The following is a 23,829-nucleotide window of genomic DNA, read 5'->3' on the forward strand; positions in this document are numbered from 1 at the left end:
CAGATGACTCAGATGGCCTGTGCCTTAAAGAGATGGGTGAATCCCTTACCTTTACCATATTCTGAATTGGTCAATGGCAGAATGGAAGCCCTCGAAAAATTTAAAAGTTGGTTGCATGCTAAAATTCATAGTGGAACCGAGTTGAAAATCTTACCCTCGCATTTCCAGACTCTGATTAGATGGTTTCAGTGTGCTCTTACCCTCAATTCTGAGAACTTTTCAACTGTGACTGAGGTGCGGATGGGTCAACCATCTTTACAATGTGACAAAATCCCCATTTCTCCTCTGATTTACTACTAATGGGGAGATACTTCAATTCATTACTGTGAAGTGAGCCTTTAATAGATTAAAAAAATTGTAAGAGTATATCACATAGGGAAGGACCTAACAGGGCTGGACACTTTATTGAGGTGACCTTCTTTCATAATATCATTTGTTATCATTTATTAGACTCTGAACTGAGCTCCCAACACTTAAGATGTAAGATTTATCTGCATTTTACAGATAAAAAATAACAGAGGCACCAAGCAGTATAACTCTCCCAAGGTCACACAGCTGATATGCAATGGAGACAGGATTGATTTGGGCCGTTTGACCTGCCTGGTAAAAGCCCTGAAAACTAGGAGGATGATATTATTCCTATTTTACAGTTATGCAAACTGTGGCTTAGAGAGGTATATTAGTCTGTTTTCACACTGCTATAAAGAAATACCTGAGACTGGGTAATTTATAAAGGAAAGAGGTTTAATTGTTTCACAGTCCTGCACGGCTGGGGAGGGCTCAGGAAACTTACAATCATGGTGGAAGGGGAAGCAGGCATGTCTTACATGGCAGCAGGTGAGAGAGAGTATCAAGAGCAGGGCAAATTGCCTTATAAAACCATCAAATCTCACAAGAACTCACCCACTATCACGAGAACAGCATGGGGCAAAATGCCCCCATGATCTAATCACCTTCCGTGAGATCCCTCCTTCAACACGTAGGGATTATGGGGATTAGAATTTGAGATGAGATTTGGGTGGAGACACAGAGCCAAACCATAACAAGAGGTTAAGTAATTCATCCATATTCACACAGCTAGTGACCTAAAAGGTACCTTCCAGAGTAGTATTGTCCAATAGAAATATAATGTGAGTCACAAATGCAAGTCACATGTGATTTTATGTTTTCTAGGGGCCACATTTTAAAAATAGTAGCAGTTGGAATGACGTATTTTGTCTAACCTATCTAAAATATTATTTCTACATGTAATCAGTATAAAAAACTTATCCATGAGGCATTTTTTCTGTTTTCTTTCCTACTAAGTCTTTGAAATGTGGTGTATATGTTACACTTGCAACACTTTTCCATTTGGACCAATCACATTGCAAGTACCTAGTAGCTCATGGGACTACTGAAGAGAACAATTCTAGAGTGGTGGTTCTCAGTCCTGGCTGTGCAGTGGAATCACTAGGGAGCTTATAAAACACAGAGGCCTGAGGCCCATTCTCAGCCATTCCCATGGAATTGATCTGGGGTACTGCTTGGGTGTTAGGATTTTTTTGTTTGTTTGTTTTTTGAGACAGAGTCTCACTCTGTTGCCCAGACTGGAGTGCAGTGGTGCGATCTCGGCTCCTGCAACCTTCACCTCCCAGGTTCAAGCGATTCCCCTGCCTCAGCCTCCTGAGTACCTGGGATTACAGGTGTGTGCCACCATGCCCTGCTGATTTTTGTATTTTTAATAAAGATGGGGTTTCACCATGTTGACAAGGCTAGTCTCGAACTTCTGACCTCAAGTGATCTGCCTACCTTGGCCTCCCAAAGTGTTGGGATTACAGGCATGAGCCACTGCGCCCAGCCAGATGTCAGGATTTTAACTAGTTCCCTTCCCACCAGGCAGTGTCCAAACTGAGTACAACACTGTAGCTTTTATACATTGGAGAAGTTTCTGTGAGTTTTCTGAGATGAGAACCATTCAAAATGACCACTCTGGCAGTATGCTTTGCTAGATGACATTAATGAATGCCAGCAATGCCCTAGCTAATTTATTAATTTATCTCAATTTACATTTCCCAACATGTTGGCCAAGTCCCCAGAATAATGTAAGAAAAGAGATTTTTTTTCTCCTGCTGATTTACACATTGGTCTGGATACACACCAGTGAAAGTAAATTCAGACATAAAATTCTACTCTTTTAATTGAGGTGAAAAGTGTTGGTGTCAGCCTGGAATCTCTGAGCTGTGGAGAAAAGGAAGTTAGGGTTTGAAAGCTGCAGGTGGCTTCCAGAATGAGACAAGTCTAGTGGGGAAGATGTGGGAGGTGCTGGGTGAAGAAAGGAGGCAATTGTGGTTCGCCTGAGGTCTGAAGGCTGCACAGCCCACCGTGTCTCAGGATGTTCACAAAGCTGCCCTCACCAGACGCCTTGCGTCCGCCTTCCCACTGGACCAAGCTTTTGATTCTGCCCCTCAACCCTGGATGTAAAACCCAGTACTCGGGAATTAAAATGTCTCATCTCACCCAGAGGTTCATTTGTCCTTAAAATGCTTTTGGAGCCACTTGGAATAATTTCTATATTGGCTTCTATGTTTATTTGACTTCAAATGAAGCCAGAGAATATACAAACACTGCAGGGTCTTCCACAGCCTTACGAAAATTAATACCATATTTCATCAAATCAAAAATACTGTCAACTGTAAGATGTGCCATTGTTTCACATGTGCTAAAAAAGAGTAAGCTATTACATGATATTTTTTATCACTTGGAATTTTATTTTGTGTTCATTGAAGTTCTTTTAGCCTTACTTAGACATTAAGTTTTAAAAAGATTTTAACTTTTATTATAGGTTCAGCGATACATGTGCAGATTTGTTATATAGGTAAACTTGTGACGTGGGGGTTTGGTGTATAGCTCGTCACCCAGACACTAAGCATATTATCCTATAGTTGTTTTTTTCCCTGAACCTCTCCCTCCTCCCACCCTCCACCCCCAAGTAGGCCCCAGTATCTATTGTTCCCCTCTTTCTGTCCATGTGTTCTCATTATTTAGCTCCCATTTATAAGTGAGAACATGTAATATTTGATTTTCTGCTTCGGGATTAATTTGCTGAGAATAATGGCCTCCGGCTTCATCTATGTCCCTGCAAAGGACATGATCTCATTCTTTTAATAGCTGCATAATATTCTGTGGTATGTGTACCACATTTTCTCTAACTAGTCTATAATTGATGGGCATTTAGATTGATCCATGTCTCTGCTATCGTGAATAGCGTTAGATGTTAATATTTATCATTGTTTTGCATCCATTAAAAAGGACAGCAAAAGTAAAAAGATTGCTTGAAGCATTTCTAAAACTTCTCAGAGTTTCTTTGATTTAAAATCATCAATGTTTTTGTTTTTTCACAAAGTATTGTGCTCTCTCTCTCATCAAGAACAGTGACGATTCAACATTTCTTGAAAAAGTACTCCCTAATTGTCTCAGAGGCTTTTGTCCAAGATGGCCATTTTGGATATGCAGTAAGTTTTAATTTCATCGTTAAGTCATGGTGAAATTTTTCTGAAGACATTTTAAGTGGCAATTTACCAGCCATGTGCCCAACTCATTTGAAATGCCGGTACTAAGAATGGCTATGATCAAGTTCCTGTATGGACGGGCAGTGGTAACTACATTGTGACTATGCCTGGTGGACAGTTTGAAGATGGATTCCAATTTCAGAGATGTTGAGATGTGAAATAAATGTGCATCTTAGAACTGATGAAATATGGCATGTAAATTATATTTCTGAGAATCCAGGCTTTCCAACTGCTTGTCACATTCACCATGCTTATTTGCTTTAAACAATTTCACTGAGACTTGTAGGATTCCCAGCATACCTTGGCTTTAGCATTCAGTGGTATATAAACAGCATTCTCTCACTTCCTTCTTCCACTTCCTCCAATTTGTAGCTACAAAGCTGTACTTTTGGACAGTTCATCTCAACCTTTAATGTGCATATGAACTACCTGAGAATTTTGCTAAAATGCAGATTCTGATTCACTAGGTCTGAGAAGGGACCTGAGAGCCTATAGTTCCAGAAAGTTCTCAGGCAATGGCCATGCTGCTAGTTTGGGGACCACACATTGAATCACTAGGCTTTAGTATGTCTAAGGCCATGTCACTGAAGTATGTCACTGAAGAAATTCGGTACCTCTCTGGGGTACATGGAGATTTTAATTTTTCCTCCATTTGTATTATTATTTCAATGAAAATGTATATATTGTAAATTTCCTTGCCTTGCATTGGGTAAATACAAAGATTTCTTAGGATTAAAAAAAAAAAAAACAATAATTTTGTATGTCTGATCTTATGGTACAGGGAGAGAGATTTTTTTTCCCCTTAATTTGTTTTCTGAAAGAGTTGTTCATTTCCTTTTCCTTTGCTTTCTTTCTCAAACTTGGGAAACGTGGATTTATTAGGAAATCTACATGTAATTGCAGATTAATAACCTACCCATTAATACCACATTAGTTCATCATGATTAATAGCATCTATGTGAATACTTAATGAATTTGTAATGATGGACTATTTACTTTAAAGTGTCAAGAGAACATTCCATGTAAAAAGGCACTACCCGTAACAGGAAAATTAATTATATGCTGGTTGGATAATAGCTTGTCACAAACAAGATATGTTTGTTTGGAAAGCCTCATTGGTATTGACATTTGCACAGTGAGAGGTACTTTTTTAAAACATTCGTGAACCTTTTAATTTGTAAAATGAGAAGGAAATTTTATTTTCATGAACAGTTAAAATAGGTGTAGGGACTGATATTTATAACAGAGGGCAGCACAAACACAGATATGTGCTAATATACTGACAAGTTTGCCTATGTCATTAGGCAGAGACACTTCCTGTAGTGGCCATTTAGATTAAGATCCGAATTGAACTGCTTCTACTACCTGCTGGTCTATTCTAAATTCATAAGTTCACTTCCTCAAGGCCCAAGCATTTCTTGATACTAATTTTATTTCTTTGCAGAATCATTTGTTTTCTCTGTTGTCTTCACTCTAATTCTGTGATGTCAGCAGCCATCGTTTATTTCTGTCTTTGCCCTATATCTGAGGAAGTGAAGGTCAAGAAGATTATGTGACTTGCCCAAACCAATCCAGCCATATAATTTGTCTCCCACAGATTATGGGTCTCTCATTTCAAATGTCTCCAATTTTAACCCCAGCGGAAAGAGTTGCAGGCACAGAGCCTCTGTCCAGCTGGTTGGTGCCTTTGAGGAAACCCAAGAAGCCCAGTGTGATTGGAGCTCTGAATTGGAAGGGAAGAGGGACAAATGACAAAACTGAAGAGAAAGGTGGGGGCCAGAGTGCGCAGGCTTTGTTGGCCATGTAAAGATTTTAGAGTCTATCCTTGGGCAATGGGAAGGCGTTTGTAAATGTCATGTCGAGGAATGTAAGGAGCGATGTATTTTGCCAGAGCATGCTGCTGTCTGTGGAGAATGGCCGGGAGGAGGTGGCTGACATATGGCAACCAATTCATGCTTTACTGGTCCCATCGTGTTGACCTGTTTTCTATCTTGGTATCCAAATGAAGGTAGAGTTTCTCTTCCTTGCTACAGAAAATACCAAGGCATGATTGTTTATCCTTTTCTCTATTTTCTCCTTAGGTCAACGTGAAAGGATATTGCTGCTTCTTTGTTGCCCTTGATTTCTTTGAACTTAGGAAGGTATTTCATCAAGTACCCGCGGTCATGGGGCAAAATCCACCAGGGAAGCCATGGCAGCTACTGGTGGGCATGGTAGTTAGTACTCGTTCTACCAGCGCTTTTGCCCCTTTGGGTCCACTACTTTTGCCAAAGGTGCTGTTGCTTTCCCCTTTTGGGAGAAGAGGATTCTGGATAAAGAAGGAAAGAAAGCCTCGCCCCTAATCTCTCACTGTCGGAAACCCAGTTCTAGAGGAAGAACACACATTGCGGTTTGCACAGCCAGGAATAGAACCCCTCCTTCTCTCACCTCCTCATAGAAGGTGGGAGTGAAAACAGAGGTTAGTTGGGAAGTGGCTTTTTAAACCTATGTTTACAGTGTTTTGATGCCACTTTCATAGACGATGGAGGAATTTTGGAGCTCAGATTTTTTAGGATTTCAGGGATGTGATGTTTATCTCACTCTTCCTCTCTTGAGGGTGTGGTATGAACTGGAATTGAAAATAGATGCCTGGCTGGGCATGGTGGCTCATGCCTGTAATCCCAACACTTTGGGAGGTTGAGGCGGATAGATTGCTTGAGCCTGGGAGTTTGACACCAGCCTGGGCAGCATGGCAAAACCTCATCTCTACTAAAAATAAAAATTAACCAGGCACAGGGGCACATGCCTGTGATCCCAGCTACTCAGAAGGCTAAGGTGGGAGAATTGCTTGAGCCCAGGGGGTGGAGGTTGCAGTGAGCCGAGATCGTGCCACTGCACTCCAGCCTGGGCAACAGAGTGAGACCCTGTCTCACGAAAAAAAAAAAAAAAAAAAAAAAAAAAAATACCCTGTATTGTATGGTGTTCTGTCTATCACTTTGAGAGTCTTTCTGGCATAGTGCTGATACTTTTTCCCCTCTTGAATCTGTGAAATCAACCCTCACATCAAACCCCTATTGCATTTTATGTTTAAGAAAGGAGCTTTTTAGGGCCTCCAATGTTTGGATCCCCTTCCACACACTCTCTCTATTGTGGAAGCTTTCTCTCCTTTTTCTCTTTCTCTACCTAAATAAATCACTTTCTGGGGAAAACAAAACAAAACAAAACAAAACTAACTTAGACCTAAGTGGCCAATGCAAAGACAGTGTTTCCAAAACAAAGTGTTTAGTGTCCTCCTTGAAGAATGTTGACACTGAATTAAAATGGAGCTGCAGAGTGAGGAAATCAGTAAAAGCAGGACAAAAGCTCCTTTTGCGATTTGCGGTAGGGTCGGAATGGCAGAGGTGGGAATGTGGGCTGGTGATGTTTCCTGGAGTTGCGGGCGTCCGGAAAGACTTGTGAGTACTGTTGGTTTAAAGTAGTGGTTCTCAAAGTGTATTCTCCTGAACTGTAGCATCAACATTACCTGGCAATTTGTTAGTCATGCAAAATCCTGGTCCCCCACCCCAGACCTACTGAATTAGACACTCAGGTTAAAACACAGCCATTTGTGTTTTAACAAACTCTTTTTTTTTTTTTTTTGAGATGGAATTTCGCTGTTGTTGCCCAGTCTGGACTGCAGTGGTGCGATCTCGGCTCACTGCAACCTTCACCTCCAGGGTTCAAGTGATTCTTCTGCCTCTGTCTCCCAAGTAGCTGAAATTACAGGCACCCACCACCAAGCCCAGCTAATTTTTTTGTAATTTTAATAGAGACAGGGTTTTACCATGTTTGCCAGGCTGGTCTTGAACTCCTGACCTGAGGTGATCTGCCAGCCTCAGCCTCCCAAAGTGCTGGGATTACAGGTGTGAGTCACCGTGCCTTGAGTGTACATTATTCCAATGTACACTCAAATTTAGAAACCACTGGCTTAGACTAGAGCAAAATGTGAGGTCAAGCCTTGAGGACCTGCCAACTTTGTTCTAACCTCACCAGGCCTCCTGCCTCTGGTTAGGTGCCTCAGAAGTCTGTGTCCCTGGTCAAAAATAAGGTGACAGGGCAAAGGGAGTAGATGGCTCAGCACAAAGTCATTCCGCCACTGCAAAAAGAAGTTATGATGTAACCAGGGAAGGGCTTTCCTCTAGTTCTGCTGGAGAGATCTGTTGGGGAATTCCGTGAGGGCATAGCTGCCTCTGGTTGAGCCACTGGGGGCTCATTCTCTCAAAGGAAAGCAACTTGCAGAATTTTTCTGGGTGTCACATGGTTGAATTAACAGGAGTCAGAGACCTGAGTCCAAATCCAAGCTTTAACCTTTACTGAGTCTCCTTGGACAAGTTCTTATAGTTTTTTTGCCTGTAGAATGGAGTTATGATATGTGTTTCTTAGGATTGCTGGGGAGGTTAATTGAGGTTAGGTATTAATACAGTACACCTGGCACAGAGCAGGTGCTTAAAAAATGAACACTCCCGTTACTGGTCCTTGGATGTCTTAGGATTGCTTAGGAAGGGCCATTGCAGGGTATAGATAAACACACACGGCTTTTTCCTTATAACGTTAAGATGGATCAAATAGGAGGCAGAGACCAGGTGTGGTAGCTCTCATCTGTAATCCCAGCATTTTGGGAGGCCGAGGCAGGCAGATCACTTGAGGCCAGGAGTTCGAGATCAGCCTGGCCAACATGGTGAAACTCTGACTCTACTAAAAACATGAAAAAATTAGCTGAGCATGGTGGTGCATGCCTGTAATCCCAGCTATTTGTGAGGTTGAGGCAAATAATTGATTGAACCCAGGAGGCAGAGGTTGCAGTGAGCTGAAATCATGCCACTGCACTCCAGCCTGGGAGACAGAGTGAGACTCTGTCTTAAAAGAAATAGGAGGCAGAAAAAAAATGTATAATTAGAGTTAGTAGTCAAAATGCTATATGAAAAAACTGAGGATAGATTTATCTTAAATCTCAAGTTTGGCACAGACCATACATGGAATTATGTGCTAAGATACAAATTATCTAAATAGGAAAGCTATTTATATTGAGTTAAAACATCAGATTGGCAGATTCATTGTAATGTTATGCTATCAAAGAGTAATGTTAAAATTGAAATTATTTTGAAGTATAACCTTGATAAGTGTAATTCTTATAAAATCACTTATAAGTGAACATAACAAAAGAGTTACCTTCTGTTAGAGTTTTATAGTATCTGACAATTTTATATAATTAATTTCATTATGGACAAAGATGTCTTTTGTGTTAAAAGGGGACATATTTGTGTTCTTTGGTAACCCATGGTTTAGATTGATTTAGAGGATTTTAATCCCCTTAAAATCATCTCTGACCCTTTCTCTTTAAGTTCATGCTGACCAACAATTATTATTTATAAGATGATAATGAAAATGAACAGACAAAATAATTCTGACAGCTTCTATTCCTGTATTTAAGTGGGAGTTTTCTAGAGGAATGAGAAATATCAGCTCTTATTGGCTTTTCAGTATGTCAAACAGACTCAGTTAATCCCATGCTTGACTGGCCGTGGGGCTGAGGAACTGCCAAGCTGAGTGTCACACAATTCGTGTGAAAATATAAGAGTTATGGGATCTGTGGACCATGACTTAGTTAGCTTGAATTTTATTTTTTAATGAGAATAACAACAAGCTTTGCAAGCTGATTTAGGATCTGCAGGTTTAACTGCATAAGGGTTTAATACCTGTAATACCCATGCAGTGTGAGTTAGAAAAATGAAAATTTTCAGTATGGTAAATAAACTGAAGAGCTGGAAACCAAATTGAAATCTGTAGCCTAGAAAATCAACAAGGGCTAAAAATAGTAGGATTAGTGGCAACATTCAACCATAGACCATGCAAAGGAGAAAGAAGACCATTATATAATAGGTTTAAAAAATATATAGGTCTAGAGAACATTCTGTTCATTATGTAGACGCGGAAGCTTAAAGTATAGATTTGGTTTTCCAGAGTTTTAATTTTTCATGTTCTTTCTCACCAGAATCAGAGAATACTCTCTCTGATTTCCAAAAGAGAAATGTTACCATAATCTGCATGAAATTGAGAATTTACCTTGTTGACATTGATGTGAAGATTTTAGAATGCAATTGCTGGCCAGGTGTAGTGGCTCATTCCTGTAATCCCAGCACTATGGGAGGCTGAGTTGGGAGGATCACTTGAGGCCAGGAGCTCAAGACCAGGGTGGGCAACACAGCGAGACCCCATCTCTACAAAAATAAAACAATTAGCCACAGCCTGGTGATGTGTACCTGTAGTCCTAGCTAGCTGCTTGGGAGGTTGAGGTGAGAGGATGGCTTGAGTCCAGGAGGTTGAGGATGCAGTGAGCTATGATCATGCCTCTGTTCTCCAGCTTGGGTGACAGCACAAGACCCTGTCTCTAAAAGTACCCATTAAGCAAATCAAGCAAACAACTCCAGATTCATAGCAAATAGCCAGACGATAGAGTAGGCACATAGAAATATTGCTGGGTCAGGAGAAAGAACACAAAGGAGGATGCTTTGTAAGAGTCCCTGTGCTCTTGAGCCACTTCATTCAAATGTCAGCTCAACATCAAGGTTCTTGGTAGGTTTTTGCTCACAGGATTAAAGCTGCATATGTGGAGTTTAAAAAAAATGTGTTAGGTGGATGTGTCTTAGATACGGTAGAAACTTTAAATGACTGGCCTGAGTGGCAGATGACTGTTGTGAACTCTTGACTAACTAAAGTACTATAAAATCCTCAAGGGCCTCATTGTTCCTTTGGACTTTCCCTTTTGTATTCTAGAGCACTCAATAAATGTCCTGTCTGAGCAGCAGAATTGAATTGAGTGAGGATTGATAGTCCTTTCTCAGCTTCCAAGCATAACTAAGTTTTTTTTTCTCCCCAGTATAGAAGAGCAGGGCTTTGGAAATGGATGATATAGCTGAGACAATTGGTAAAAATAAAACTTAGATATCCTTAAAACTGGCATTCATGAAAACAAATGAATGAAGTCTTAGATTTCATTGTATGATATAGGAACTGAGATGTGAAAAAAAGAGATTATGTTGTTAGTATGATCAGGGCATTGCTGACTGTAAAAAGAAATAATAAAAGTAGTCAGTCCAGTTTCTCATATTTTTCAATTGGGTGAAAGTTTCTCTCAGACTTTCTTTGTCAGGAATTCAACTTGGCAAACATTCACTAAGCACCAGCCATGCCAAGCTCTGGGTCCTGGGTGTTCAAAGATGAATGTGACCTAGTCCCTGCCCAAAAGAGCACTCAATCTAATGGAGTATAGCTATTGTTAATGCCAGTGTTTTATACCAAAAGTATTTCTTGGTGATATTTTTTGAGGCCAAATGACAAAAAATATCTTTATTATTAAAATTCTCACATGATTCATCCCCTTTGAGGCTAGGCTTGTGTTACTAAGGTGTGGCCACACCGTGGCCAAAACCAAATTTTAGATGGACTGTAGATCTAAATATGGAACAATAAATATTTTAGAAGAAAATGTAGACTATCGCCAGCCACAGTGGCTCATGCCTGTAATCCCTGCACTTTGAGAGGCAAAGGCAGGTGGATCCCCTGAGGTCAGGAGTTTGAGACCAGCCTAACCAACATGTTGAAACCCTGTCTCTACTAAAAATACAGGGCGGGCATGGTGGCTCACACCTGTAATCCTAGCACTTTGGGAGGCTGAGGCGGGCGGATCACTTGAGGTCAGGAGTTCAAGACTAGCCTGGCCAACATGGTGAAACTCCATCTCTACTAAAAATACAAACAAATTAGCTGGGCATGGTGGCATGTGTCTATAATCCCAGCTACTCGGGAGGCTGAGGCAGGAGAATCACATGAACCTGCGAGGTGGAGATTGCAGTGAGCCAAGATCGCGCTACTGCACTCCATCCAGCCTGGGAGAGAGAGCAAGACTCCATGTCAAAAAAAAAAGCCAAAAAAAAAAAATTGTAGACTATCTTCATAAGTTTGGGTTAGGCAAAGATTTCTTGAACAAGATGTAAATATGGTAACCATGGAGGAGAAAAATGGACAAACTGGGGTAAATAATTTCAGTTCATTACAAGATGCCATTAAGAATAAAGTCTATGTAATAGGGGATATTTCATAATATATTCAAAAAGGACTTGTATGTAGAATATAGAAAGCGCTTCTACAAATCAGTAACAAAAAGGTAGATTACTCTATAAATATGTGACATAGACTTGAATAAGTATTATACCATAGAGTATGGTAGTTTTCTTGGTTGGGATAGTGATTGGAAGGGAGCACCAGGGGTTTCTGAGGTTCCAGTAATAATGTTGGTTACTTGAGTGTGTTAACTTTGTGAACATTCTTTAAATTATGATCTGTGTACTTTTCTATATGTTGTATTTGTATACTTTTCTGTACTTTCATTGAAAAAATTTATACAAAAAAGAAAGTGCTTTGTTGTCCAGGATGAAGAATGTGAGCAAAATATTTTTGGAGGTTAACACGGATTGCAAAATAGGTCTCCCCATTCAGAATTGCCTCTACTATAGAAGCAGAGGAAGTGTTGAGAGCATGAGGCTTTGCAAGGTGGCTAGAGCAGGTCCAGTTTGTGAAATCGTCCTACGCACAGCCTGGCAGTATCTTGGGTTAGCATAAGTCCTTTGGCCACCAATATCCTGAGAAGCAAGCAGGAGAACAAAAGCAGTTATGGAGGAAGCACTAGAAACAAGCTTGATTACTTGACAATTTTGTGTATGGCTAATTCCGCCTGTAATCCTGTTTAAGTTACCACTTATCCCCCTTATCATGTGCCCAGGCACTGAGATAGGGGGCTTTCTGTGCATTAAAAATTTTAAATCCTCAGCACAGTCCTGGGAGACATGTACTATTATTATCTGACTTTATAGATAAAGAAACTGGGGCTTAGAGAGATTAAATAAATTGTTGGAATTCCAGCTAGCAAGTTGCAGCAAGCTGCAACTGGAACCCATGTCTATTTGATTCTAATGCACCCCCTCCCACATGTCTATTATGTTGCCTTTAAAAACAAACAAAAACCAATTTGATGGAGCATAGTGAGAAGAAAAATAGTTAACATATACTTAATGTTCAAATTTGATCATCAGAAGGACTTCTCAAGCCAATTTTAAAGTTGGAGGTCTGCTGTGCTAAGGGTTTCTCTTTTTTTTGGACAGAGTCTCACTCTGTCGCCCAGGCTGGAGTGCAGTGGTGTGATCTTGGCTCACTGCAACCTCTGCCTCCCAGGTTCAAGCAATCCTTTTGCCTCAGCCTCCCGAGTAGCTGAGACTACAGGCACTTGCCACCACACCTGTTTAATTTTTGTATTACTGGTAGAGCCGGGGTTTCACCATATTGGCCAGGCTGGTCTTGAACTTCTGACCTTATGATCTGCCTGCTTCAGCTTCCCAAAGTGCTGGGATTATAGGCGTTAGCCACTGCACCCGGCCTGCTATAGGTTTTTTTGAACTGTAGTTGTCCTTTTTGGTTGTAAGGTGGTAAGAAATACCTGGAAGGGGTGGGGGTGGAGATTGAGAAATCCTCCAAGAAACAACACAGGCTGTAATTGGAATGCCCCTGTATGGGTGACCCATGAGCCCTTTTCAACGCTTTGGGGACATTTTAATAATCTGAGTAATTACCTGTGATAGGCAGGCTTTGTTTTCTACTCATTAATAACTCTCCAGACTACATTTCATTCCTCTTACTGCTAATTCACATGCAGAGATACATAAAATGGATGCTGTCAACTGATTGCCACATCACTGTCTGCATATCAATGCTCTCCTGTCTGCTTGGGCTCGGAGAGAAGGAAAAGGGAATGACAAGGAACCTGCGATAGCTGAATCTGTTTTAAAAGCAAAATTCTGGTACAGAAACCAGAATTCGGGCAATTACTGATTTTATATGAATTATTGATATTTGTGCATGGTTAGTGTTTTGGGATTGCGCTATTTAGCATATGCTGGTTCTCTTTTCCCTCCTTGTGATAGATAGCATGCCTTGGGAGCACACACAGGTAAATATTTAATGCTTTTAGTTCGTTTTGCTCTTGTGGCTTGTTTGGTCCTCAGGGTATTCATGTTTTGTAGCCTGTGTGTGTAGTGTTTATAGCATCAGAACATCATCATGACCCTAAATGAAATTTGGATTATTTACTTCTAAGTATGTTTTCGAAACAGTCTAATGACTGTGTTAGCAATATGGCATAAGGGCACAGGAGCCAATTTGAATGGAAATATGTGTGGATATGGCTTTAGAGCTTTCTATTTAAAAAAATCTTTAAAAAAAATCCTTGGGGACCTGGCCGGGGTCTTATGCCTGCAATCTCAGCGCTTTGGGAGGCCAACCTGAGCGAATCACCTGAGGTCAGGAGTTTGAGACCAGCCTGGCCAATATGGTGAAACCCTGTCTTTACTAAAACTGCAAAAACCAGCCAGGTATGATGGTAGGTGACTGTAATCTCAGCTACTCGGGAGGCTGAGGCTGGAGAATTGCTTGAATCCAGGAGGCGGAGGCTGCAGTGAGAGATTGCACCACTGCACTCCAGCCTTGGTGACAGAGTTACTGGCAATCAGTTGACAGCAATACTCTGTCTCAAAAAAAAAAAAAAAAAAAAAAAAAACCTTGGGGCTAGTTATCTTGATTTTATTATGATGATGATACACAAGAAAGAAACACCAAACAGTGTGAAATAATTGAAAATACATCCAACCTAACTTATTTCACTGGAATCTTTCTAGTTATACAAACTCATTTTAGCTACAGGTGCTTATTTTTTAAAAACTAGACTGGAGCTCTGGGTTGCGTTTTTTTTTTTTTTTCTTGAACTGTAGAATTTCTAGTTTAGAAGTAGATTCCTCCTCAGGGGATATATAATTATTTATTAATTTAATCACTTTGTCTTGAAGCTATTCAGAGTGTTATAGGAACATCTGTTATATTGTGATTATGATGGTTGTGAGGCTGTTTCCCCAAATGCCTTGACAAGAGCAGTTTGACATAGTTTGGTGAAGGCGGTGCCCTGGTGCTGCAGTCACCATAGGGATTTTTCATCTTGGCTTCATGCTGGTAGATTGATACTCTCAAGTACATTCAAGGTTCTCTTTTACGAGAGAGGGTTGTTTTCACTGAGACCTGGCTTTCTTCTTTCCTTATTTAATGAAATAGTGACAACTATCATTTTCTGCCTTCAAATGTTATTATTAGTGATTTTATAAATAGAAAATTATTTTCCAGGTGGGCCTATGTCTATATTGGCAACCATTTTATGCACATGACTCATTTAGATGTTTAGGACCATGCATATATAAATGGGCAAGTTTTCAGGCAATTCGGGTAGGTTTTCCAACCTCGTCTCTCCATTTCCTGTCTAAAGAACTTCTTCCATGTCCACAACATGTTAATTCAACATTTGATAAAACTTCTAATGGGGAATTTCTTCCAGGTGACCTCCCTGAGGGGCTGGGCTATGGTGAAATCTTAAACACAACTGTGATGAAATTGGCTCCGTTGAGACTATTACTTGGTTCAGGAACAAGGAACAGAATTCAGTTATTTTTGATTCTTGAATAAATGAATTCTGTTCCTTTTGTGTAGGTGGCAGAAGAAATTAACCCCTGTAGAAGAGCCAATCTCAGCTTGAAATTGACCTTTTGGTTTCTTTTAAGAGTGCCGGATAAGAGAATGTAAAATTGTTTTAATTTGAACCTCAAACAACTTGGAATCTGTTCTGCTGTCTGCATATCTCTGTCCTTTCCAGGGTTGTCTGTCTTTATGTTTAATTTTGTGGAGGTTGGAATTGTGATTATCAAATGACTTCCAACTTGGGACCACATGTGGGTGGATACTAATGAATCCTTTCTTAACCTTCCCAGCACTTTTGGAGAAATCAATCAGTAGAAGACGGGACACCGAAGCCATACAGAAAGCCAAAATCCTTTATTTATCCTGCATGAATGAGAGTGAGTGATAAAGAAAACTAAATAAAATACTTACCATCCCTATTGTTTAGAGTTCTATTAATGTTTTAATATATTGTTTGAGGATGAAGAGAACTAAGAATTCTATTAACGGTTAAAGGTGTTTAAGGAAAGGAATGATTCTCAAAGACTGGATTTTGACTAGTCCCATCTTAGTTAATGTTGTTACTGGTTTGCTTGGTAGAGAAAATAATCTTATTTATGTGGGTTGGATTCTTTGGGTAACATTTACTCCTTGAAAAAGTTGGACATAGTCACCAGGGCAAACTCGCTGTATCTGGTATAGAAACCAGAATCTAGGAGCCAGGGCAAATCTGGGCTGAGTAAGAGACTGGGGGAGAGTATACCTACTGGAACCTAGAGAAATCCAGATTCCCAGGTGTGTCAGGTTCCTGTGCCAGCCTAACAGGCATCTTGTTGGGTCCTTAGCCCTGTCTCAATATCTTCGTTCTGATTGAAATCAGAACAGATACTGGCCATTTTACCTGGACTGCCTTCTCAAGGCCATTGCCGGAAGAAGCCAGTGCCTATGGGAAGTGTGTCAGCTGGTCTAGGATTTGGGGTATCATGTGGTGAGCTAGAAAAGAGCAATAAAGGACAAGAATCTGAAGCACTACTTCATCTTCATTGGGTAGTGATTGACTTTGTTGAGGCATTCCTTTAATTAGGGTTGTACCTTGGTCCCACCAAATATTATCATTCTTTGGCTGGGGTCCATGTAGAGGGTCCATGTTTATTGTAGTGAATATCCAGCAGTTTCCCTGGTCAGCTCTCCTGGCAAGAACACTAGATGTAGACAGGCCCATTGAAGCGTGGATCGTAGGTAGTTCTGTCTCGGTGTTTATGCTCATCCCACCCCACCTCTCCTGCTTACTCCCTAACAGCTGAAATTTTAAGTTGGAGCCTTATGGGAATTTTGTCTTGAGAAGATGCACTTGAATTCTAGTGTGCTGATCCAGTTTTCAATTCTAACTCTCTGTTCATATCTGCTCCCTTTCAGAAGCCATTGAAAAAGCCGATGCCAAGCCACTGCTACACATCCTACGGCATTCACCTTTCCGCTGGCCCGTGCTTGAATCTAATATTGGTCCTGAAGGGGTTTGGTCAGAGAGAAAGTTCAGCCTTCTACAGACACTTGCAACATTTCGTGGTCAATACAGCAATTCCGTGTTCATCCGTTTGTATGTGTCCCCTGATGACAAGGCATCCAATGAACATATCTTGAAGGTATAGCGAGGACCCATTCATCTTCTTTGTTCAGTCCAAGATTAGCCTTTTGGGGTGCCATCCTGGCGAAGGACACTCATGCTGCTGTAGTGAAATAATAGCATAAACATTTTTATTGAATAGATCCTGTGATCTAGAATATTCCCTTCTCCTGATTTGCAGAATGTAGACCATTACCAGACAAGTTTTGTAACCCTTTCAGGAAACTAGGGAATTAGTTTCAGGTGATCTGTGATCTGGCCCTCATATGCCTACTCAAAGCAAGTCTGGGGTCCCTAAATTCCAGTGGGGAGGGGACTGCAGGTCTCCTGTTAGCAAAGACTTTTTGAGCCCTGTTCTTGCCCTTGCCTCCTCATTCCCTTGACAGAGGAGAAAACACATGCCATGATTTTTTGTTCCTCTTTCACTAACATTTTCTTGTGCTCACATCTAAATTTTAGTTATCAAATCCACTCTGAATCTCTCCTCCCTCCTTTCCAAAGATAAAGCGAAACTTGTTCTTTTCCAAGTGCTTGGTTGCATTATCTGTTGGAAGAGTAACCATCTCTTCCATAAAGCAGTGGGCCATATGGACATGCACTGAGGCAGATCACATTGGTAAAATCAGGAGACTTTCAGAAAGCTACCAACAGCTAAAGACTCACCAATGAAAGAGCTGTGCAAGAATTCAAATAACATTTGTCAAATAGTTTTGTGCTTTGATCCTGCCGGGGTTTTTCTTTTTCTTTTTTTGCTTCCACGGTTACTTTGACTGATGATGAAAATGTTATTGCATGACTGATTTTCTCCCCAAATCTGTCTTTCTCCCCATTTCTGCCAAAGCAGAAAATATTACTGATATATTGATATTCAAATTGTAGACTTGTGTTGTCCTCACCTCATGTATTTCAACCTTCTGAAATCCAAATCTTTAAGTTCATCTTTTGATTTAGACCAGGGGTTGGCACGTTTTTTGGGCAAATGGTCAGATAATACATATTTTAGGCTTTGGAGGCCGTCTGGTCTCTGTTGCAACTACTTAATTCTGCCATTGTGTCTGGGAAAGCAACTGTAGACAACAAATGGGTATGGCTGTGTGGTGGGCTGGCCCATTTTGTTATGTTTTCCACCTGTTTCTAGATCTACAACCTTCTGCTGTAGTTTTCTCACGTCTAGATTAGACAGTGGAAGTCTCAATAAAAATCTTTGGTCATTGAAAGGACTCCCATCTACTCAGGAGGAAATTCTGAGTTCCAGAGACAACTGTGTTTCTATGTTTGGTGATGAAATGAGTCATCTTTTAATGTTATCAGGATAAGATGTGCTGTGTAAGATACAATGATGACCGAACTGATCTCTGTACTGTGTGGATACATTACTCATTTTTTGAAACTAGTTTTTAAGACTATTATTGTCCATTCTAGAACTACTATGATGTTCTTTCAAACACTTTAAGTGGTGTTTTGAAGTGAGCTGAAGACTGTTTTTCAAATTTAAGTTTAAGCTTATGTCTTCTATTGAGTGATAGAAGATCTTGATTCATACACAGGTGAATAATTGCAAATGGTAGCCATTTTATTATCCTTTTCACCTGTTTCTGGATCTACTCAATTGAATTTATTCCTTCAAACATTTTATTATGAAAAAATGACACAAATTAAAGAATAGAATAATAAACTCCCATGTATCCATTAACCCAGCTTCAACAACTCTCAACCTTCTGCTGTTATGTTTCTTTCTGCGGTGATGTTTTAATCTAGACCCCTCCTTTTTTTGGGAGGTGGCTAGAACATTTTATAGCAAATTAAAAATAGATAATTGCATTAGTAAATACTTCAGTGCTTAGCTAATGGAAAGGACTATTATCAAAACCAAAATATAACCATAATTCCATAATTAACATCAAATACCCAGTTAATTTTCAATTTTTCTGATTGTCTTAAACATGTCCTTTGAAAAAAACCCAACAGTTGGTCTTTGATTCAGGCTCCAAATAAGAATCACAGATGAACTTTGTTGATATGTCTGTTTTACTCCGCAAGGGATCCCCCTATTTTTTTAAAGGCACATTTATTTGTTGAAGAGACTGGAGTATTTGTCCTGTAAACTGTCTTACATTCTGAATTTGACTGTTTTCAGGGTAATCTAATAGCTGATGAAAGTTCTTGTTTATAGGAGAATCACAGCTTAAAAATCCAGAATAAATAATAGGAAGCTACCTATTTAAAAAAAATCCCTAATGAAAGGATGGATCTAGGTAATTATTGTCAATAGCTGCTAAAATCATTAGGTAAATGGTTGATTGGGAAATTAATGATAGATCAGACCAATATCACCTGAACCCTAATATCAATGGTAGCACTGCTAAAAGTGGGGCAACCAGAGATTGTGTGCCTCCTGGTATCAGTAGGAAGTGCACACTATCACCAGTGATGTTGTGCCCCCACCCAATCGAGCCTCTAGTTTTAATATGAGCTTATAGAAAACATGGGGATTAGAGAAACATGGTAACCAATTTTTAATAGCTTGCCTTGTACACGTAATATTCAATTAAACTGATCCAAGAGACACTAAAATGTCAATGATAGAATACTTTCCAAACGTGAGGAGGCACCCATGTACTTATGATTGCTCTCTTTTGCCAAGATGGCAGCTTGTTCCAAACTGGTATTTGAACATTGTTTGGCATTTGAGCACAGCAAACGTTTGCTTAAGTTCTTTTCCGGTTTGTACCATTTTACATGACTGAATATTCACACATCTGAACTAATTGCCTTCCCTCAGATATAATATAACTATATTCTTCTGGATGACACATTTACAAGAGTTCGAGTATGTATCTAGAGGTGGTAGGAGAAGCTTGATTCTGAGAGCTGCATGAAACCTAATGAACCTGATAATAAAAATGAGCATATTGAAAAATGAGCATATTGGTGGCTGCCAAAGTTGTAGAATTTGCAAGCGTTGCTTTTTTATTCATTTTAAAATAGTTAAAACTATAAAAGACAAAATCTAATTGGATGAACATTTGGAGCCTCACCTTCTAGGTTTTGTGGAACACAGTTTGAAAACTAATGATATAGTTAAAAAAGAATAGGTTTTTGTATTGAAAAGATTGAGGTTCACAGTTTACCTTTGTGATTTACTCACTGAATATCCTTGTGCAAATTATTTCACCTCCCTGATCTCACTTTCCCCATGTGTACAAAAGGGTGAATTATAATTTAATTGTCATTGAGGCTCAAATGAACTGACTTTTGTGACAGTTTTCATGATAGATACTGGTCCACAGTAGCACATGACCAAGGTTTCCTTCTCTTCATGCATGACCCAGCAACTGGTCAGAACCATTTGGAGAGTGTTCTTCTTTCACATATATACCCAATATGCCTCTGAGTTCTCAAACTCAGTTGTACAAGGAATGGGCATTTTCTTTACTTGACCTAATTGGGAAACTGAACTTTAGGCATTTACCTCCCCTCTTGGTGACCCCATTTCTCAGTCTTCCCCTAGGGTGCTGGGAAACTCCACAATCAGTTATCTGGTTTCCGAGAAGAAACCCACTATGGAACCCATGTAGCCCCTTCAAATGAGCCCCTCTGATGCTGAGATCTTGCACCTTCCATTCCTTCTCAGATCCTGCCATGTTCTGGGGGCACTAATCATTTCCTCTGCTCAAGAGAATCTTTGACTCCTTTTGCTGCTTGAAAGATCCTCTTTCTGCTTTGGGAGAAATCCCTCTTACCTGAAACTCTCTTCCCTCAATGTCATTAGGCTTCCTTTTCCATTAAATTCAATTTTCCTTGGTGTACTTAGCTTTTCTAATCCCACAAACCCCCAGGAAGAAGAGAAGGGTCTCTGGGCAGGCACAGCACTGTGGGCATCCTTTTGGGTGAACAGATGGTGCCTTTGGGTGAAGAGAAAGGCACCCTTTCTAAGGGGTAGATATATTCCCATGCCAAAGACATGCAGTTTGGCCAGTAGGGGTTACTCCAACCAAAACAACGTGCCTCTGCAAAGCCCCCCTGTGGCAGGATGACACAGGGTTTGCTACATGCTTAAATGAGATAAAGGAATTCCAGGCAACAGAAAACAACAGAAGTTAGTGACCAAAAACATTGTCTTGCTACACATGTTTGGATTTATTCTATGTCAGGAGATAGGAAATATGAGGATTTAAGGGACAATGAAAGATGTGAGTGTATATGATCCTGACAGAGTATTTGGAAGGCCAGTCTAATTTTGTATTTTTAGTAGGATGGAGTTTCTCCATGTTGATCAGGCTGGTCTCAAACTCCTGACCTCAGGTGATCCACCTGCCTAAGCCTCCCAAAATGGTGGGATTATAGGCGTGAGCCACCATGCCTGGCCTTTATTTATTTATTTATTTATTTTGGTACTTAACTACACATTTCCATGGTACCTATGATAATCTGATACATTAATATAATCAAATCAGGGTAACTGGGATATATCCGGTAGTGGGATTGCTAAGTCAAATGGTAGTTCTTTTTTAAGTTTTTTGAAAAATCACCAAACTGCTCTCCACAGTGGCTGAACTAATTTCCATTCCCACCAGCATTTTCTTTTCCCTACATCCATGCCAACATCTATTATTTTTTGGCTTTTTCATAGTAGCCATACTGACTGGTGTGAGATGGTATCTCATGGTGGCTTTGATTTGCAGTTCTCTACCAATTAGTGATGTTGAGTTTTCTTTCATAAGCTGTGATCACATGTATATCTTCTTTTGAAAAGTGTCTGTTCGTGTCCTTTGCCTACTTTTTAATGGGGTTGTTTGGGTTTTGCTTGTAAATTTGTTTATGTTCCTTGTAAATTCTGGATATTAGACCTTTGCCGGTTGCATAGTTTGCAAATATTTTCTACCATTCTGTGGGTTGTCTGTTTATTCTGTTGATAGCTTCTTTTGCTGTGTAGAAGCTCTTTGGTTTAATTAGGTTCCATTTGTCATTTTTTGTTTTTGTTGCAATCACTTTTGGCGTCTTCGTCATGAAATCTTGCCCAGAGCAATTTACAGATTCAATGCTATTTCTATCAAACCACCAATGACATTGCTCACAGAATTAGAAAAAAAGCTATTCTAAAATTCATATGGCATCGAAAAAGAAGAGCTCGAACCGCCAAAGAAACCCTAAGCAAAAAGAAGAAAGCTGGAGGTATCACATTATTACCTGATTTCAAACTATAGTATAAGGCTGTAGTAACCAAAGCAGTGTGACTGATACAAAAACAGACACATAGATCGATGGAAACAGAGAGCCCAGAAATAAAGCCACACACCAACAACCATGTGATCTTTGATTACGAAAACAAGCAATGGGGAAAGGACTGTGGTGCTGGGATAACTAGCTTACCATATGCAGAAGATTGAAACTGGACCCCCCTCCCTTTTATCATATACAAAAATCAACCCAAGATGGATTAAAGATAGAAATGTAAAACCTAAAACTATGAAAACCCATGAAGAAAATCTAGGAAATACCATTCTAGACATAGGCCCTGTACTATATTTTGAAGTCAGGTAATGCAATTCCTCCAGCTTTGTTCTTTTTGCCCATGATTGCTTTGGCTGTTTGGGGTCATTTGTGGTTCCATATAAAATTTAGGATTTGCTTTTCCTATTTTGTGAAGAATGTCAATGGCATTTTGATAGAGATTGTGTTGGATTGTAAATTGCTTTCAGTGGTATTGTCATTTTAACAATATTCTAATTCGTAAGCAGGGAATATCCTTTCATTTTTTGTGTTCTTTTCAATTTGTTTTATAGTTTTCTTTATATAGATCTTTTATTTAATGGGTTAAATTGATTCCTAGGTGTTTTATACTGTAAATGGGATTGTTTATTGATTTCTTTTTCAGATTATTTGTGTTTGGTGTATATAAATGCTGTTCATTTTTTGTATGTTGATTTTGTATACTCCAGCTTTACTACATTTGTTTATCAGTTCTAATAGTTTTTTGGTAGAGCCTTTAGGTTTATCCAAATATAAGATCATGTTATTGGTGTACGAGGCTAATTTGACTTCTTCCTTTCCAGTTTGGATGCCCTTTATTTCTTTCTCTTGCCTGATTGCTCTGGCCAGGACTTCTAGTATCGTGTTGAATAAAAGTGGGCAAAAGAGGCATCCTTGTCTTGTTCCACATCTTAAAAGAAAGGCTTTTAATTTTTCACCATTCTGTATGATGTTTGTTATGTGTTTGTCAGATTTGGCTTTTTTTTTTTTTTTGAGGTTTGTTCCTTCCACACCCAGTTTGTTGAGGGTTTTTGTCATAAAGGGATGTTGAATTTTATTAAATACTTTTACAGAATGTATTAAAATAATTATGTGATTTTTGTTCTTGGTCCTGTTAATGTGATATGTTTATATTTATTTATTTGAATTTGGATTTTCCATTTCATATTTTTGAAATGGGATCTCACTGTTCTGCCCAGGCTGGACTTGGGTTGAAGTGATCGTCTTGCCTCAGCCTCCTGAGTAGCTGGTACTACAGGTGTGTGCTACTGCACCCAGCATATCATGTCTGTTGGTTTGTGTATGGTGAACCATTGTTGCATCCTTGGATTAATTCCACTTGATCATAGTGACTAATCTTTTTCATGTATTGTTGAATTAGGTTAGCTGGTACTTTGTTGATAATTTTTGCATCTATGTTCATAAGTCATATCGACCTGTAGTTTTCTTTTCTCCTTGTGTCCTTGTGCAGTTTTGGTATCAGGGTAATGCTGGCCTCATATAATGAGTTTGGAAGTATTCCCTTCTTTTCGTTTTTTTTTGGAAGAGTTTGAGTACAATTTGTATTACTTCTTTAAATGTTTTGTAGAATTTGGTAGTGAAGACATCAAGTCCTGGACTTTTCTTTCATGGGAACCATTTGTTATGGCTTCAGTCTTGTTACTAGGTATTAGTTTGCTGAGGTTTTCTACTTCTTCATGGTTCAATCTTGGTAGGTTGCCTATGTCCTGGAATTTATTAATTTCTTCTAGGTGTTCCAATTTGTTGGAATATAGTTATTCATAATAGTCTCTATAATTCTTTGTATTTCTGTGGTCTCAGTTGTTATGTCTTCTTTTT

At 39.5% G+C, this 23,829-nt stretch overlaps 1 protein-coding gene across 1 annotated transcript in view; it reads left to right on the forward strand.

Moving 5' to 3' along the window:
• PHEX (phosphate regulating endopeptidase homolog X-linked) overlaps positions 1-23,829 on the forward strand; it is a 222,302-nt gene that overhangs the window by 31,413 nt on the left and 167,060 nt on the right. Inside the window, exons 4-5 of the mRNA XM_032286120.1 lie at positions 15,425-15,511; positions 16,530-16,756. Of these exons, the coding sequence (XP_032142011.1) occupies positions 15,425-15,511; positions 16,530-16,756 (314 nt within the window). The remainder of the gene's footprint in view (positions 1-15,424; positions 15,512-16,529; positions 16,757-23,829) is intronic.

Source organism: Sapajus apella, unplaced genomic scaffold (genome assembly GCF_009761245.1).
Source record: "Sapajus apella isolate SASKATOON/1434 unplaced genomic scaffold, GSC_monkey_1.0 scaffold17, whole genome shotgun sequence".
In the NCBI taxonomy this organism is placed as follows: Eukaryota; Metazoa; Chordata; class Mammalia; order Primates; family Cebidae; genus Sapajus; species Sapajus apella.